This window comes from Osmerus mordax, chromosome 11, assembly GCF_038355195.1.
Source record: "Osmerus mordax isolate fOsmMor3 chromosome 11, fOsmMor3.pri, whole genome shotgun sequence".
Lineage (NCBI taxonomy): Eukaryota > Metazoa > Chordata > Actinopteri > Osmeriformes > Osmeridae > Osmerus > Osmerus mordax.
Window position 1 is genome coordinate 8,003,006 of NC_090060.1, and position 18,891 is coordinate 8,021,896.

General features: G+C 49.7%; 3 protein-coding genes across 4 annotated transcripts in view; 2 read left to right on the forward strand and 1 right to left on the reverse strand.

Moving 5' to 3' along the window:
* The window catches only part of fxyd6 (FXYD domain containing ion transport regulator 6), a 234,223-nt gene that overhangs the window by 118,465 nt on the left and 96,867 nt on the right, over positions 1-18,891 (forward strand). The gene's annotated exons all lie outside the window — the stretch shown is intronic.
* strn4 (striatin, calmodulin binding protein 4) lies at positions 1,853-13,817 on the reverse strand. Of its 2 annotated transcripts, none has more exons than XM_067246160.1 (17): positions 13,431-13,817; positions 9,107-9,210; positions 8,852-8,925; positions 8,251-8,329; positions 7,902-8,087; positions 7,541-7,718; positions 6,619-6,775; positions 5,306-5,401; positions 4,920-5,038; positions 4,638-4,813; positions 4,300-4,347; positions 4,093-4,214; positions 3,751-3,918; positions 3,496-3,636; positions 3,268-3,366; positions 3,091-3,177; positions 1,853-2,925 (listed from the first exon to the last, which is right to left on the reverse strand). In XM_067246160.1, the coding sequence occupies exons 1-17, from the start codon at positions 13,716-13,718 to the stop codon at positions 2,756-2,758; spliced, it is 2,292 nt and encodes a 763-aa protein (XP_067102261.1). In that variant the 5' UTR covers positions 13,719-13,817; the 3' UTR covers positions 1,853-2,755. The 2 variants fall into 2 exon arrangements, with proteins under 2 accessions (XP_067102261.1, XP_067102260.1); XM_067246159.1 differs by having other exon boundaries at positions 3,268-3,369.
* On the forward strand, positions 14,346-16,887 carry fkrp (fukutin related protein). Its single transcript, XM_067245780.1, has 3 exons — positions 14,346-14,553; positions 14,757-15,860; positions 16,213-16,887. Exons 2-3 carry the CDS (start codon positions 14,874-14,876, stop codon positions 16,828-16,830), a joined length of 1,605 nt encoding a protein of 534 aa, XP_067101881.1. The 5' UTR covers positions 14,346-14,553; positions 14,757-14,873; the 3' UTR covers positions 16,831-16,887.

An 18,891-nucleotide genomic window follows, 5' to 3' on the forward strand; every position in this document is an offset into this window, starting at 1 on the left:
CTCTCTTTACTGTAACTTCTTATTTGAGTCTGCAGTGCTCATATCTACCACTAGAGGTAGTTTATTTAGGAAAACACAATAAACCTCTTTAGTGGAATCTCCAACAGAACTGACCCAGGAACAGTACCAGACAGGCCTGCCACACAGAACGTGACAAGTGTTTTCCAGTGCTCCCCGACAGTGCTAATAACATTCCAAATACATTTCTAAACAGTTGACATTGCCAGACTGATGTCTGTGGTGTGAATCAATTCAGACCTGTTGAACCTGACTAGGGAAATCCTTGAGAGGATTCCGGTGAGGTGTTAGTATATAGGGCACTGAAGAGCTTCAGGTATGGGCTGTTTGAATATAGGTTAGGGTATTTACATCAGGAGACCTGTTTGACTAGACGTTGCACTACATTACTGAAGAGTGAGGAAGGAGAAAGAGGAAAATGATTCAAACACCATTAAAACACACACGGCCCCACCAGCACTCACTGTACAAAATCTTTATTTTATTTTCTGTTTTTTTGTGTTTTTCCTTAATAATGACAAACAGGAGACCTGCGAAAAGTAAACAAAACCAAAGAAGAAGGGGGGGGGGGGGGATAAGGTCATTTTGATACAAGCTAGAATGCATTTCAAAAAATAGATATAATAATAATAGAAACAAAATTAATAAAAAGCAGGTCTCTTATCCTTGTAGTTAGAGTACATAGTTGGAATACAGCTTGATATGATGTACAAAATATCACACAGTGATAAGTTGCTATAAAAAAAATACAAACACAAACACACTGGAGCCCCAGCCTGCTTCTGACTGCTCTACTCATGGGGTTTCCTTCTTTTTCCAAATGTTTGGTTTGGTTTTCCTTTTTTTCCTTTTTTTTTTCCTTTTCTTTTTTTACAAGTTATACATCATCATTGTCAATCACAAGCAAGTTCTAAGCCTAGCAAAAAAGAATGATTCACTTAGAATAGAATAATACAGTATTCTTACACCTTAATAATCATAACCTAAAATCAAAATAAATGCAAACATATGAAATGAAAACTGACATTTACATCATATGATGGCGTCTTCTCTTTTATCACCGTTAACGGTCTTTCTCTTTCGAATATCCTCTTAATTTTTGTGTTTTGTTTGATTTGTCACAATGATTTGTCAATTCTTAGAAAGTTGTCAAAGCAGAGTAGTGTATATGTGTGAGTAGACAGTTTCCATAGCTACAAAGCTGCCCAATGACACTTGACCAGAACACACTCAAATAACCTGTGAGGACCCCTGGGGCTGGCTACCGAGGAACACTTGACCCCTGACCTCTGGGGCCCAGGCTTCAGGCTTCGACCTCAGCTCTCTCCTCTCTTTATTATCTCCACGAGGGGAGGGGGGAGGGGGGGGAGGGGGGGTGTAGTGTTGTTATTTGCTCTCTTAGCATTTCCAGCATGTTTTAAATAGTTCTGAAAAGGTCTCAGGCCAATCCTGAGGGATTTTACACTGAAGGCCTCTGGACTTCTCCCACTCACATTGTCCTTTGACACAGCACGGACGACAGTTTCCTACCGCTAAGCCCTCTAGGAGGTATACTCCAGGGCAACTGTTGCCCACTGCAGGGCAGGAAGAGGAACCAGAGCACACACACACACAGGTCCCTGATTTAGACTCAGACTAATATGGTCTTAGCACCAATATATGACTAGTGCTGTGAGCAGATACACTAACACCCTGCCTACCATGAGTTCCCTGTAGGAGTGTTCAGTCTCCTCCCTCCCTCCCTCCCTCCCTCCCTCCCTCCCTCCCTCCCTCCCTCCCTCCCTCCCTCCCTCCCTCCCCCTCCCTCCCCCTCCCTCCCTCCCTCCCTCCCTCATGTAGCAATAGGTGGGGATAATAGTGATGATGATGAAGATAAGACTACAATCTTCAGAAGCAAAGAAAGGACTGTTTATAAGTCATATTGTGCAGTGTAACAAGCCATCTTTCACACAAGCACTCAAACACACACACATACATTCATGAAATGTCCGGAACATAGAACACCATTCAACTCAGTCTGGTCCAAGAGAATGAAAGTAAAGCTGATTATCCATACACTGTTAAGGAACCTTCTCAGAACACACACCTATCCTGGCTAACTAGCATAACTAACCATCCAGACGACTAACCTACCCACCCTGACCAGCTAACTAACTACCTAGCACTGGAGAGTGTTTGGAGATGTGCCTCCCCTTGGTGATGGCCCTCGCTGCCTAACTGAGCAGTGTTGAGGAACTTAGACACAGGTTTGCAACGGGTGTGTTTCTTAAAACGAAAACAGGCTTTTAACGGAACAAGGAAGTATAGTGTGTGTGTGTGTGCGCGCGTGTGTACGGGTGTATGTTTTGGTCTGCACGGGCATGCTTAGTGTCACCAGTTCCAAAGCACTGTGTGTCATAGCAACTGGCAGATATAGGGAACAGAGTGGTGTAGTGCAGAGCGGTCTATTCCAGACCTAGCTAATCAACCACAGAGCAGCCCAGTGAGTTTGTTGAAAAGCAGAATGATTAGTAGTATCACAGCAAGTTACTGAGGCATTATGGGACTAAAAAAGGATGGGGAAATGAAGTCCTGTGGCAACCCAACCAGTGGGCTGCAGGACACAGTTCAGTGTGTGTGTGTGTACGTGTTTCAGCATTTGTCTCAGAAAAAGTGTGTTTACGTGTTTGTATTGGCATGTAAGCATGATGATGATGATGGCATGGTCCCATCCTCTGTCTCCTCCTCCTCCTCTTCCTCAGACAAAGATCTTGGCGAGTGCGTCGGCCCCGGCGCTGGCGATAAAGGGCTGGGAAGGATGGAAGGCCACGTCGTGGATGGCCTCGTCATGCTTCTTCCTGTGGGCGGTGATCTCCTGGACACACGTCCTGTTGTCCAGCATCCACAGACGCACCGAGCAGTCATGACCTGCAGGGGGCGACATGCACACAGCAGAATCAGCCCACCTGCACTGGGTTTTAAATCATGTCATCTTACGATTATTCATTTCATGCCGTCTTTCAATGGTTGTATATTTCAATAACGTCTCATTCAGATGAAGTCAAGTAAACCAAAACGAGGCCAGGTACTCACTCCCAGAGATTAGGTAAGTGCCTTTAGGGTCCGTGGTCAAACAGGTGACTGCATCGAGATGGGCGACCATGGAGTGGACCACTTTACCTACACAGACACATACACACAGTTAACCCAAGGAATCCCAGAAAAATACACATCAACCTAAATGAGTGACAAACACACACACAAACACACCCGTCTTGTTGTCAAGGAAGCGGATAGTGCGGTTCTCATGTGCTGTGACGGAGATGGGCTCAGAGGGATGGCTAACCACACGGTTAATCAGCTCGCTGCCTGCTGGGGCCACACACACACATATATACACACACGACAAGTTAAAGATTTATGGTCCACTCTGTACAGAACTTCTGATTCCAATGTTCCGTAACATTCTGTGTTGTGACCCGGAATCCGGTGACTCACCGTCCTTGGTTTGGGTCTCCAGGACCATGATGCTTTGCTCTGTGTTAAGGTCGTACAGCAGCGTCTCGCCGCCGTCAAACGACACAACCACCTGGGAGGGGTCAGAGGTCACGAACGCCACAGAGGTCGGCGTGCCGTGCTCTGGAGGAGAGGATGAAGGAGAAAATAGAAATACCATTTTCAAATCTGAAATTAATTTGGAGCTATAAGTTCTTTCTTTTAAGCCAAATTGCTTCACGTATCTTCACCACACACCTCTTTCCTTGTTGAAGACAGATAAGCAGGGGGAGGAGTTCTGTGGATCCCAGAGACGGATAGTCCCATCTGCGGAGCAGGACGCCAGGCGCTGGAGGGGGGCGGAGTACGCCAGACCCCACACAGAGTCTTCGTGGCCTGCCAACACACTGCTCTCTATGCCTGGGTCTGAGGGAGGGAGGGAGGGAGATATAGGAGAGAGAAATAAAGAAACACAGAGGTTTGACAAAGAATGACTATGGCTGATTTAGTAAAGCACATTGACAAATCAGAGAGAGAGAGAGACAGACTGAGACAGACTGACAGAGAGAGAGTGACAGAGAGAGAAAGAGAGAAACTGACCGTAGTTGTCGTAGGGGTCAACGTTCAGGTCTGGAATCTTCCAGCAGCGTACAGTTCCATCCAGACCTCCACTATAACACGAGTCCCCCTCACCCCCCATGGCCAGAGACAGTACTGCCCCGCTGACACACAAGCCAAAAAAGGTCAGTACACTCAAGCTGACTACATATGTATTTGGGGGGGTGTGCTCGCAAGGTTTGAACTCACCTATGTGCTCTGAACGTGTAGATGGGCTCAACATCCAGTGCTGCGTTCCTACAGAAGACCACAGGGAGTTAGCTAGCTGCTACAGCTACGACACAGTAGCTGCTACAGCTACAGCAATGTGCTAGCTAGCAGTTACAGCTACAGTGTCCTAGCTAGCTACTCCTGTCATGCTACTACCTACCCCATCTACTCAGCTGGTTGACCCTGCCATGGACCCTGATACCCAACATCCCTTTCAGGTTTCTGTCCCATTTGTCAATGTACCTGTACTTGATACATTCTTGGTCAACTATCATCCTGCCCTACTAGTGGGTTCTCCTGCAGTGTGTGGCTCTCACTTTTTGGAGTGCATGGCCTTGTTGAGGTTCCACAGCTTGAGTGTTCCGTCCTCAGAGGCTGTGATGAGCACCGGGTGTTCGGGGTGAAAGGTCATGGCCCTGATGGCGTCAAAGTGGCTCCGCAGGGTGAAACGAGGGTTCCACGTCTTCTTAAACTCCTCCCGGTTATCCTGCATCTAGTACCACACAGACCCACACACACACACACAATGAAAAGAACAGCATGAGGGACTTGCGTGTGTGAGAGTAACTGAACAATAGAACACGCTATTGTGAACTCACGTCCATGGAGAGGTCGTTGTCATTGGCGACAGTAAGGTCAGCCAGCTCGCCCAGGTTCATGTCTCCACCCCCGACGGCATCTAGGATGAAGACGTCAGAGGAAAAACCCAGAGCGCCACCTAGGGGATGGGAGGACACACACACCCACTGATACCTACAGTACAACACACACACACATTAGAGCATCAGCTAACACACAACTGACCTGCCTCAAACAGACTCTTTATAAAGCAACACACACACAGGATTGCATCACAGAACAATCCAATATGCCTAACAACAACAACTACATAGACCCAGGTCCAGACAGGAAGGGGGTTGAGAGCAGGAGAGTGACTTGGGGGAAGGGAGGAGATGAGAGGAGCAGTAGGAGAAAGGGGTCTTACCTTCGCCGGAGCGAGACTGTCCTGAGACTGAGGGGGGCGGGGAGGGTTTGGGGGGGAAGTCCGACATCATGCCCTGGAGCTGGTTTCTACGGTCCTCTGGAGCCCCCCAGAGGAGAGACACAACATAACACCCAGTCATGCAGCGAGAGGGGGGAGGGGAGGAGGACAGAGCAGGTGATGGAAGGGAGGGGTTGGGGAAAGAGAGACAGAGAAAGGAGAAAGGGAAAAAGGGAGAGATGAAGGGCAGCGGACAGGTTGAGAGGGGGAAAAGGAAGACGTGTCGAAAGAAAAAGGTCAAGCCATTCTTCCACAAGGACAGGTTTGGAAAAGAGCGCAAAGGGGCGAGAAAGAGAGCCACAAAACATTCAGTGAACGAAAGAACAAAAAAAACTAACAACAAAGAAAACAAAAATGTGGAACGGATGAAACGGCATGCGGAGTTTCCTTAAAGCCTCCAGCAGCCATCTACACACGTTTATAGATGCCACCGGAGAAATGACACCTTCTAGTGGTCAACTAAGGAACTACATGAGGCCGTATTAGGCATTACCACTACGACAAATCCATAAAACACAACCACATACTGCACAACATGTTTTACTACCTGGTTTGGCAGCAGATATGGAGCTTTGCTTATGGAGGATGAGAATCTGAACCTGTTGGGCCTGTCTGAATTTATATAAGCACACTGAGAGAATTAGTGTATTACTAGAATCTTCTTTCTACATAAGAGATGAGGAGAGGGTAATAATCAGTGTTTGTGTTCACCCAGCCCCAGTCTCCAACTTCAAGAACGAGAGGTTACTTCTGGGGCTTGGGGACATGGCTGCCAGGGGCTTTGAAAGGTGACCAAAAGAAGAAAAAATAGAAAGACATAAAATAGGACAACAAAAGACACGCATGACACATTGGAACCCAGAGAGAGAGAAAGAGAGACCGAAAATGAGAGAGGGAGAATGAGGAAGAGAGGACCACAGCGAGAGGGAGCGAGAGCGTGAGAGATTTTTACAGAGTGAAACAGGCACGGAGAGGCAAGAGTTTGACAAAGACAATGGTTTTATTTCGCTACAGAGCTGGAAGAGCCTTACACACGCCACTTGATAAAAACAGACAGTGGGGAAGAATGGACAGAGGAGGAGGAGAATGCAGGGAGGAAGGGAGGAAGAGAAAGAGGGGTAGAAAACTATACAGACGAGAGGACGGAAAGATGCTGATGATGATGTGGTTGTTTGCTGTTGTAGTAGTTGCTGTTGTTGTTGTTGCTGTTGTTGTTGTGGTGGTGGCGGGTGGTTGTTGCTAAGGCAACAGCGTACCTAGCTCCCGTCCATCACCGGAGATGCGGGCCTCTCCTGCCCCCTCCCCCTCCTCCCCCGAGCCCAGGAAGTCAAACTCGCCGAGGGCATCTTCCGAGTCATCTTCATCTTCATCATCCTCAGGGTCCAACTCTGTGGTCATAGGCTCCAAACCCATCTAGAAGAGAGACAGAAAGATAGATATATTAAATTAGTAAGTATGGAGAGAAGAGAGAAAAGGAGAAATTCTCCTATATACTGCAAATGTTTAGTCCTCGACAGGTCTGCAAACGCCTTTGTAAACCGAGATTTGTTCAAACGATTTGTTTGTTAACCTACGGTCTCGGTTAACAAACAAATAGTTTTAACAAATCGAGGCGACAAAGCGTTTGCTGGTTTCTTATATACTACAACAATACGTGGGAAGATCAGAAATCAAACACGTAGAATCTGGAGCAGACGCCATGTTGTCAGAGCAATCAGCTGCACTTGCACTGGTGACGTCACTACACCTCCAACGCAACATATCAACAACATCAATTCGTCTTCTGTCTGCTTCAGATACTTCTTTAAAACGGGAAGCGGTTGCGGGGCGTTTGCGGACCTGTGCAAAAACCATATTTGGTTGTTTTTTAGGCAATTTAGGCTACTTTGTTGCCGAGCAGATGCCACGTTGTTAAGGTCAATGGCTACATCTCCAAGGCAACCGCTTGTTGCTAGGTCCGTAAAAACGTTTATTTACCTCTGCGAACTTTCAGGAGGTATATAAACGGATTTATTAACTTTTGAGAACGTCTTCTGGACCAATAGGAACAGTGTTTTGGTCCAATTATTACACTAGTATATAAAAAACTCCAATACATATTATAGACATCATATTTGCTCAAAACATCGCTCTTGCTCTCTCTCTCTCTGTCTGTGAGAACTCCACGTCCAGGCTGACCTTGACTCGAGGCTTCTTGTTCTTGCGGGAGCCGTCGACGCAGTCCGTGCCCATGCCCTGGAAGTCATCCTCCTCGTCGCTGTCATCCTCATCGTCATCCTCACATCCGTGCAGGAAGGGGATCTTGTCCAACACTGAGCCTCCAAGATGCTCTTTGGAGTTCTCCTTCCCTGCATTCCTACACACCACACACACACACACACACATAAAGGTTTGAGGATGTATTTGAGCATGTGTGTGTGTGGTGTTGAGTCCATATGTGTGTGTATATGTATATGTGAGAGTGTTCACGAGCAAACATGAGCATTTCTGAGAGTTTAGGAGCGTGTGTGTGTGTGTATGTGAGCGAGCAGTGTCTCACCTCTTGATCTGCTCCTCGATCTGTCTGACCAGGAGAGACTCCCCCCCTGCCAGGGGCTCTGGGTCTGGGGGGGGCTCGCTCGGGGCGGGCCCGTTGGCCTCTGGGCTGGTCCGGCCCAGGAGAGAGCGCACCCGCTTAGAACGCATGTCCAGGATAGTGTCTGAGTAGCCCACCTCCTCCAGGTACCTACGAGCACACACACACACACACACACATTAAACCAACAGTTAAAACCTTCCCATGTACAGAAGCAATAAGGATGACACCAAAAGACAACACCCACCCACTGAACTGTTTGCCTATCCCCTGTTGTGACTAGGCCTAAGAGGTGTGTGTACACAAGCCTTACTTCCTCAGTAGCTGCCGACCCTCCTTCCATGACATCTGATTGGCTGGCTCAGAGTCAGTCTCTGCAGGCCCATTGGGTACTACGGCAGAGTTGTCAAACAACACCAGAGCATTAGACTGTAGTCAATCTTAGTTACAACTTCCTTAAATAGGCTGATTAATGGGACGGAACTAAATGAGCTCTGGACTTCCTTACATAAGGATGTCTTACATAAGAAGATATCCACAGAGCTTATATTCAGCATGCTTGTAGGATAAGATTCACCCTTTGGCCCTTTATAGACCCTTGGTTGTTCCCTTATATACATGCTTCCTATACCCTTGGTTGTTCCCTTATACATGCTTCCTACACCCTTGGTTGTTCCCTTATACATGCTTCCTCCACCCTTGGTTGTTCCCTTAAGCATGCTTCCTCCACCCTTGGTTGTTCCCTTAAGCATGCTTCCTCCACCCTTGGTTGTTCCCTTAAGCATGCTTCCTCCACCCTTGGTTGTTCCCTTAAGCATGCTTCCTCCACCATTGGTTGTTCCCTTAAGCATGCTTCCTCCACCATTGGTTGTTCCCTTAAGCATGCTTCCTCCACCCTCCCCAGTGTGTCGTACTTTGCTCCGCCTCCTCTGGTCTCTTGTCCTCTGGACTCTGGTCACTCCCTGTCTTCAGCTTCTGGTGCTTGGACCTGTAATCACAGCAGCCACCACACGAGGGCAGTGTCACACCACTCGGATTTCAGACGACAGGGACATCAGGACCACACACCAGAGAGGCTGGAGGTCCCAGAGAGGGCCTGTGTGAGTGAGCGCACAACACAGACTGCGTGTGTGTGTGTGTGTGTCTGTGTGTGTGTGCTTCTGTCTCACCTCTCCTGTTTGAGGGCATACTCCAGCATCTTGATCCTCCTGACCAGATCCTGCTTCATGTTCTCCTGGCCTTTCCTCTCGCCCTGGAGGAACGCCACCTGAGCCTGGGTGAGGCGGAGGTGGAGGGGGGAGGGGGGGGGGGGCAAGGGGAGGAAGGGCAACAGAGAGCATGTGAATGTTAGAACAGTCATGTATGATAAGGCATGAGAAGCGCGCACACACACAAACACAAAGCCACACACACACACTTAATCGTTTGCTCGCTCGCTCGCTCGCCCGCACACACACACACACACACACACACACACACACACACACAGTCTCATCCTCCAGTGTGGAGGGCAGGAGGAGTGAGGCTGCAGCCCAGACTGGCCTGCAGCTCTCCGGGGACAGGCTAAGTACAGGGCTGTGGTGGGCGGGTGTGTGGTCAGGAGTGGTCAGGAGAACCACAGCTCTGTATTTAGAAGCTCTCCTGACCAGGCTCTGACCACACATCTGCAGAAGAAGAGGAGCAAAAACAAGTCAGCTACTACTGGTACTATTCACATCCACAGTACTTGCCCCTTTCCATCCTGCCATCCTTCCTCCTTTCATTCCTGCCAGCCTTCCTTCCTTGCATCCCTCATTTCTTTCTTCCCTTCATCCATCCTTCTTTGTTTCCTGATGTTCTGACTGACATGTAAAGGAATTGCGATTTGAGATGATTTTACAAAGTTCAGTGTAAAGAGGACACACAGAGGGCTGTGTGGAGGGACTTCAGCATGTGTCTGCAGCACACAGCCAGGCCGGGGGGAGAGGAAGCCATTCTCTCATATCTTTGCTCCCATGCTATCCATCCCTCACTCTTCTGCCTCCCTCCCTCACTCTTCTCCCTCCCTCCCTCACTACCCCTCCCTCTCTCTCTCTCTATTTCTCTCTCCCCCCCCTCTCTCTCCCTCCTTCCATTTCTGTCTCCCTCGTTCTCACGCCTGTTCTCACGCTCGTCTTCATCTTTCTCTCTTGCTTTGCCAAGTAGTGCCCCTGATGTGTTTTCACAGTTCATTTCTCTTGTGTGTGTGTGTGTTAAGCTTTGTGGAAGTAGAGCAGTCTAAAAATGCTGCCTCATGGGGCTGGCCACTCAGGTCTACATGAGAAGATACTCACCCAGCAAAAATGCATGGTAGCCTGCCTATACGCACACACACATACACATAAACTACAGTAGCAGCTGCTTAGAGAGCCAAGCCTACAAGCCCATATAAGAATGAATACTGAACAGAGGCAGCAATAGAGAAACACAAAGACAAACTGAAAAGCTGTTGGGAGAGAGAAAGCAGTAAGGGGAGAGATGGAGAAGACAGAAACCAGAGGGATGTAAGGAATGCCTCTCTTCTCTCATTTAGAGGTAGGACTGTGAGGGTCTAGTTCAGGTCCACTAAGACAGACAAGCTATAACCTGTCACACACACCTTCCGATTTCTCTCACACACACACAGAACTTTTCAGTGGCTCTAGACAACAGATACATACCATCCCTTCCACTGTCACACTTTGCTTCTGGAGCATGTTATAACTTGCTTGGTCTACTCTACACACTACCTGAAATAGCTTCACCTGACCTGCATGGAATGAGACACACACACACACAGCCAGCAGACCAGCTAGCAACTAGTCAGCCAGTGCCTCTCAACTAGCCAGCTAACATTCAGTCAGTCAGCCAGGTGAACCCCAGGTGTTGCAGACAAGGAGCACCACAGTAGAACTTCTCTCCCCTGTGTTGGCATCTCCAAGGACATGTCTCACTTATGTTGCTATCATCCCTCCACAAGTCTCTCTCTACTCTGGGGGCTTCTCTCCGCAGGTCTCTCTCTACTCTGGGGGTATCTCTCTACTCTGGGGGTATCTCTCCAGAGGTCGGCCTCATGTTGGTGTCTCTGGAGGGGTCTTTCTCCCTGTTACCCATTCAACCACTCAGTATTCCCTTAGCATCCTTCCCCTCTCTCATGCTGCCTACCTCCTTCCCTTCCACCCTGTTCCCCTTTCTCTCGTTCCCTCTCATGCTGCCTCCCTCCCTCCCTTCCACCCTGTTCCCCTTTCTCTCGTTCCCTCTCATGCTGCCTCCCTCCCTCCCTTCCACCCTGTTCCCCTTTCTCTCGTTCCCTCTCATGCGGCCTCTCTTCCTTCCTCTCCCGCATTTCCTTCACTCAGAACAGGGTCAAGGGCAGCCATCATCTCCCCTGTCCTGTTGCCATTTCTCCCTCCCTCCATCTCTCCCTCCCTCAGGGATCCACTACAGGCCAACAAGTAGAGCACAGGACTTATCTGGGACAGAGATAGAAGAGGGCTGTGTGTGTGTGCGTGTGTGCAATTACTACAGAACTGACTGTGGGACTACATGCGTGTAAGTGAATTGGTGTGTTTGTGTGTGTGGAGGCGGCGGCCCCTGCCACCTGTCAGCTAGCCTGTGGTCACATGATCATGAGGGGATGTCACACCTGACCCGGAAAGGGGTGGAGCCTCACGCCAACCTGTCATCAGAGACACAGTACCACAGATGTCCTCTTTAACGACCTCGCTCTTTCCCAAACACACACCCCCTCTCTCCCATAAACACACACATAAACACACGGTAACACACTGTCCCCTGTTCTCCGTCAAACCCTCGCGCTCACACGTACAGAGTAACAAACTGTGCCCTGTCTATCTCTGCACACATAAGCACACACACACACACACACACACGTCACATTGTAGAGAATGCCAGGAATAATTTCCACATCGATTGATGACCCTCGGTAAGAGGATTGCGGTGTGTGTTTCTGACTCATAAAAATAAATGTTGAGAGATGGTGACCAATTGTGTAACAAGCATGTGCACAGAGTAGTAACGGAATACTAGTGTGTCATGTCCTGTGTGTGTCTGAATCTTCACAAGCTAGCATGACCCTATAACACACCACTGGCATGGTGTGTTATATGTTAATACATACATGTTGGCCACAAAATCCATGGATGCCCATCCTTGATTGTGTGTGTGCGCACGTGTGTTTGTGTGCGCCACAAAGCAGTTTTGTTATTTTAGCAGTCACTGGCGTATTGTTATGTAAGCTAGGCCAACGTTCTGTTTGAACGAGGCACGCTCAGATGCTTCTTTTTCACCCTCCACTCCATCTCTCTCTCTGCCATATGCATCTAATTGGGCTTGTGACATCCCCCCTGCCCCCACCACACACACACACACAGCTAAGAAGCAGCTACTGTACCGTGATGGTCACCATGACACACCTCTGCCCCCCGTCCTCTATAAGAGCATGGGAGTTGCTTTCTTATGTTGTTCATTTATATTTCATGTGCCTTCTATTTATAGACACGTATAGGTTGAAGCACCAAGCAAGCACCAGCATCAGCATCAGAACAGGGACTGATATGATTCTCCACATTAGGAATATGCCCACGTGTGTGGTTGATCTATAATTCAACATGCTTATTACAAGTCACATGCTGTGTGTGATGACAGGGCATCAGAGAGAGAGAGGAGAGAGAGCAGAGAGAAACATTATTTGCACTCTAGATACGAAACAGTGTGTCTGTGTGTCTGTACAGTTGGAACCGCATTACGTCATTAGTTTATTTTTTTCAGATTAGCTCGCGTGACTGACTGTGCTTGTGTCTCCGAAATTTGGTCTATAACGGCATGCGTCCTCCTGGATCCAAGTTGTAATTGACAGCGAGTCACGTGACCCACTGTAATCTCACACAGAGGAAAACAGACAATGATCCGATCGTAAGGTGGAGTGGACAATAGTCCACGGACTGTTGAATCAACTAGCTATTCATTTCAACAACGTTAACTAACTGTTAGGGCCCCCAGACGACCATCTTATTAACACCATCACCTGTGTGATCTGCCGCGTTCCAATTAACGCCTTCTTTAAAGCTGAACGAGATAGGGGTAAGGTGCCAGACAGCTAGTTGCCTAGTGCAACATCATCGCACTGAACGCTAACCATACTAACCGGGACGGCTCAACAATAGGCTGCCCTCGAGGATGAAGCCAGATCAAGCTCCCGTGGTCAACTTAAGACTTTGATAGGTTAAGACTTGCACTGACATTGTCACTACATCAAGCGTCTCGTGGATATTAAGATAAGGTTATCTTTTAAACAAGCAGTTCTGTCCAGCAGCATCGCCACCACCGCCTTAGGCATCATTCACTTATAGACAATATTTCGGACTCACTAGTTTTCTTATCGATAGAGTTAATCCATGTAGGAGCGGTCACGACTTCCAAACAAGGCATGCATTCGTAGTGCATATATATCTAAATAAATGGATGAACAAATACCCTGAGTTCGTCCCTTTCGGCTTCCCAGCGGTATTTCTCGGCCTGGAATCGTCCCCATTCGAACTGGATAAAGTGCAAGATCCCAGGAAGCGATAGGCCTGCGTCCCCGTCTTGCGATTCCCGAGGCTGCGACGATCCAGCCATCGCCCCTGCTGCTGCCGCCGCGGCCGCTGTTGTTGTCGCCTGCCCGAGTCCTGATTTCGGCCCGTTCGGATTGCGCCCCACGCCGCTCCCTCCAGCGTTCTGGTTCGTTCCTCCCGCTACTCCGCCGGATCTTTCCGCCTCCATTTTACCGTTCGAGCTCAAGCCAGGACAAGGAGGTGGAAACAAGCAGCGAGAATAATAACCCCGTCCCTTTCAGACCCAACACTTCCACTCTAGCAAGCCTTCCCCTCTTTCTTCCTCTCTCACGTAGAAAGCAGGATTTGCTTAACAGCAGCAAAAACCTTTAAACATCCGTTTAGCAATTCCAAAATAAAAGCTTAAATTGTTAAGTGACAGATTTGTGACCCAACCGAACTGTTGTTTAATAACATCAAATGAGCCATTTTCCAAATCAAACATGTATAGTTACACAAATGACATCATCATATGAATGACAAAACCCTTTGAGAGATTATATACTCCGGAATTTGGTTTATTATATACTCTTATTCTGAAAGGATTTAGCTCGTTTCCGGTTACCAGCACGAACGTTGGTAGGCATTTTCACGAAACAAATAATGCAGGGGTTTAGGAGCTGATGCTAAATAGTGAGCTCTTGGTAGATCTTGCTACAATCCAAACAAGACTGGTTTTAATCGGTCTATCCCTTGTATTCAACTCTGTAAACAGACAATTTGGTTCCTGCAACATAGTGACCGCAGGCCAATTCCGTCCTATCTCTGAGATGGTTTCCGATACAAGAAAATAGGCTATATGGGCATCTACATCTCGACCGCATAGTTCATTCGTATGCATAGATCTACGTATCGGTTTAAATATATTGGATTTGTTCTTCAAATCAAATAAAACATATACGTATTGCTCCTGTAGCCTACAACCGTAAGGCAATGACTCGTTGCAAAATATTAATGTTTACTGCCGGGCAACTATGATCCTTGGTTCTAAAGCTACGTTACAGGTAAATTCAGTTTCCGTTAGTTTAAAATCTTAATGCAATTCCAATTGGTTGATGACATGAATGCCATTTCGCCATAATGTGCTATGGAACCGATCGAAATGGATTGTCACGAACCACGAAAGCAATGCAATCCATGTCAATGGTTTGGCTAGGGTAATCCAAAGCAAACCTCTCCCATAGCTGTGTGTGTGTGTGTGTTTCAGTGTGACACATCGGACCACCCAGCTACTCCACGGGAGAGCTAGCATCCCGATGGCGCGGACAGAACCCATTAAGAACAGAGTTGTGGGTCTGTAATCATTTAAACGCCTGGGGCAACCATGCGTGTGGGCTTCTGGGGCCTGCTGGCAGCAGTTATCGTCCTCAACCTGCTGATCATCTACTACGTGTCCCATGTCCAGCACCAGATGAATGAGAGGAGACGGGGCGAGCCAGGGAGGGGCTCCAGAAGGTCCCCCCTGCCTGTGTCCGGCCAGGGGGGCGGCGGGCCCGGAGCTGGGGTGGGGGGGGTTGGTGGAGGAGCAGGAGGGGGAGTCGGAGAAGGCAACACCCGTGGCCCGCGGGTCACCGTCCTCCTCCGTGAGTTCGAGGACTTCGAGAACTATGTGGGAGACGTGGCAAGGTCGTTCTTCCGCCAGCGGCCCGAGCTGCCCTTCCTGGCGGTGGCCGACTCCCCTCCCTACCCTCCTCTGGCGCTCTCTGACGGGGCCCGGCTCCTGGTGCTCACCCCCAGCCCGGACCAGCCCCCGCAGGCCCACCGGCCTGAGTTCCACGTCCAGACTGAGTTCGTGCTGCTGGTTCCCGACGGCGTGGAGCTGGAGCAGGGCCGTCTGGTGGAGCGTCTGATCCGGGAGCTGGAGGGCGAGGGCGGCGGGCCCGTGAGGCTCGTGGCGGCGTCCGTGCTCGCCCGCTCTGCCGTGCAGTGCCTCAGCCTGAGGGTGAGCCTGCGCGAGTGGACGGCCACCTACACGCCCGGCACGTCGGGGAGCAGCGGGAGCGTGTGCACAGCGCTGCAGGGCGACGCCGTTGTGCTGATGAGGTCCGAGGACCTCTTCAACCTGTCGGTCCCCCTGGGGCGCCCTCTGATGACCTCGCTGTTCATCCAGACCTCGCTGCGCGGCTGGAAGGTCAAGCTGCTGGAGAGCCCCGCCTTTGCCGCGGGCCACAGGCCGCTGTTCAGCTCCGCCCACAACCAGTGGAAGGCGGACACGCGTTTGAAGGAGAGCACGGCTCGTCTGATGAGGAGCTTCGGGCTGAAGCGTCTGCTGCTGGCGGATGGGAAGGAGCAGTGGTTCGGCTGTGGGAAGGTGAACTCTGACCATGTGTGACCACGTTCGAATGCATGCCGTTGAGGCACGATGCGCGAAATATGCATTGTTTATTTATATATTTGTACTTTGATTTCAACTTTGTTTTCAATGATTTATCTCTCTTTTTGATTGTGTTGCTTGTGGTAGATACACTCAATTCTGCCACGCTACTTACTTGTGGTTTTAGTGTGCAGTGAATGATTTTCCCGATCCTCATTTGTACAGAATCACTGTTGCATACTTTCATAAACCTTTCTAAACTTTAGACCCGTTAAAAAAGCATTTTGAATTCGTATGAGGCTGAAACTGTTCCTCTTCTTCCCCCCCCCTCCACCCCCCTGTATCCCAGGAGACTCCTCGCTGCTTTGGAACGGTGAGGGACGACACGCCCGATTACCTGTACCTGGAGCGCTGGACTCCACCCTGCTGCCTGCGGGCCCTCCGAGAGACCACCAAGTACGTCATCAACATCCTGGAGAGCTCCGGGGTGCGCTACTGGCTGGAAGGGGGCACGCTGCTGGGAGCGGCCCGCCACCAGGACATCATCCCCTGGGACTACGACGTGGACCTGGGCATCTACCTGGAGGACATCCCCAACTGTGACTACCTGAAGAACCTGGACTCGGGCTCCCTGGTGGACGCTAATGGCTTTGTGTGGGAGCGGGCGGTGGAAGGGGACTTCTACAGGGTGCAGTACAGCGAGGCCAACCACCTCCACGTTGACCTCTGGCCCTTCTACCCCCGCAACGGGGTGATGACCAAGGACACCTGGACCGAGCACAAACAGGATGTGGAGTTCCCCGAGCACTTCCTGCAGCCGCTGGTGCCCATGACGTTCGCCGGCGTCACCGCGTACGGACCCAACAACCACCGGGCCTTCCTGGAGCTCAAGTTTGGGGAAGGGGTGATCGAGAACCCCCAGTACCCCAACCCAGCCAAGAAGAGGCTGGACAGGAGCAGGCTATGAGGGAAGGTGGCTAGAAAGAGAGACAAGGAAGGGAGGAGAAGGAGAAGGGAGGACAGGAGGAGAAGGGAGGAGAGGAGGGACCCTCCCAAAAAGAGGCTATCCCTGAGGTAGAGAGAGGATGACGAGATGGGAGATATGAAGCAGTAGGTGTGAGAGAAGTTGGGGTTGTCCTGAGGCTTTTCTCCCAGCTGAGTGGGCAGGTGCAGGAGGACTCAGAGGTGTTACAGAAACACAGAAATACTGAAATCCTAGCGCTGTCTGGGCCGTTTCTCTTGGAGGAAGTGTGACACGAAGCAACAGCTCACGTACAGAAGGAAGTGTTATAATTATTGGGTTCTATCATTGTGTGTGTGTGTGTGAGTGTATGTGTGTGTACCTGGACTGAGGCTTGGGGTGTGTTTTGTGTATGAATGTTTGTGTGTTTGCCTGGACTAAGGCTTAGTGTGTTTGTATGTGCGTGCGTGCGTGTGTGAGAGAGTGAGTGAATTCATGTTTACGTTGCACCAATTCACTTTATTTGAAATTGGCAAAAATCGTGTTCGATATGGATACCTTGCAGGGGGAAGTGAATCAAATAACATCTAAATGTATTTGTATAGCCCTTTTTACAAGCAATGTCACAGAGGGCTTCACATACGCCCCTCAACCAACCTAAACCCTCAAGGAAGACGATGAAAACCCTTCCTTCAGAAATGGTAGGTGAAAGAGAGGAGCAGAACAGAGGCTTAAAATAGTTATACAGCAGGGAAGTGTCAATGGGTGTTGAAACACCAAAATCCAGTGTTCAACTTGGGTCAGAGTTTTAGCAGAGGTAGCCACAGGGCTGGGGACTGTGATCGGCGCAGCATCACAGGCAGGGGGGTGAGGGAGGGACCGGGAACTCGCTGTTGTCTGTCAGGGAGACCGATGTCCACTTGGTGATTAGATCCAGCTTTGGCAGACTGTCACAGATCGATGTCCACTGGTGACCAGGTCCAGCGTTGGCAGACCGACGACCAGGCAGATGCTGACAGCTCATACACGCATCCACACATCCCACAGGTGGGATGTGTGGAGGGGGACGGAGAGAGGAGAGCAGGAATTAGAGAATGCCAGGAGCAACTAACAGTTAGAGTAATATTAGAACGAGGTCCCCACCAGTCAAGTGTGGACTAGTGCAGCAATTTAGCAGAGCAAAAAGGGTATTCGATGTAGCCCTAGACACTAAGACAGCGCCAGCCCCCCTCGGTTGGAACATGAAATCTGTTCCAGGGAAGAGAAACTCTAAAATGAGGACGTGAGGCCTGGTGTTACTGTCAAACTTTTGTTTTCTGCAGGTTATCGAATACGGCTTTTGACTTAAAAGCGCTGAAATGAGGAACTACTTTTTGGTTTAATCCTGCTGATGCCACTGCTGTGTTCCACACAGACAGCAGATGGACACACTGCTGTGTTCCACACAGACAGCAGATGGACACACTGCTGTGTTCCACAGACAGCAGATGGACACACTGCTGTGTTCCACAGACAGCAGATGGACACACTGCTGTGTTCCACAGACAGCAGATGGACACACTGCTGTGTTCCACACAGACAGCAGATGGACACACTGCTGTGTTCCACACAGACAGCAGATGGACACACTGCTGTGTTCCACACAGACAGCAGATGGACACACTGCTGTGTTCCACAGACAGCAGATGGACACACTGCTGTGTTCCACACAGACTGCAGATGGACACACTGCTGTGTTCCACACAGACTGCAGATGGACACACTGCTGTGTTCCACAGACAGCAGATGGACACACTGCTGTGTTCCACACAGACTGCAGATGGACACACTGCTGTGTTCCACACAGACAGCAGATGGACACACTGCTGTGTTCCACACAGACTGCAGATGGACACACTGCTGTGTTCCACAGACAGCAGATGGACACACTGCTGTGTTCCACACAGACTGCAGATGGACACACTGCTGTGTTCCACAGACAGCAGATGGACACACTGCTGTGTTCCACAGACTGCAGATGGACACACTGCTGTGTTCCACACAGACTGCAGATGGACACACTGCTGT

Excerpts from the sequence above, each read along its gene's own strand:
- strn4 (XM_067246159.1), bottom strand. The coding sequence starts at position 13,718 with ATGGAGGCGGAAAGATCCGGCGGAGTAGCGGGAGGAACGAACCAGAAC. Across the intron at positions 5,402-6,618 it reads CGGTGATGGACGGGAGCTAG|AGGACCGTAGAAACCAGCTC; the intron begins GTACGCTGTTGC and ends GGGGGGCTCCAG. Across the intron at positions 5,039-5,305 it reads ACAGTCTCGCTCCGGCGAAG|GTGGCGCTCTGGGTTTTTCC; the intron begins GTAAGACCCCTT and ends CCCATCCCCTAG.
- fkrp (XM_067245780.1), top strand. The coding sequence starts at position 14,874 with ATGCGTGTGGGCTTCTGGGGCCTGCTGGCAGCAGTTATCGTCCTCAAC. Across the intron at positions 15,861-16,212 it reads AGTGGTTCGGCTGTGGGAAG|GAGACTCCTCGCTGCTTTGG; the intron begins GTGAACTCTGAC and ends CCTGTATCCCAG.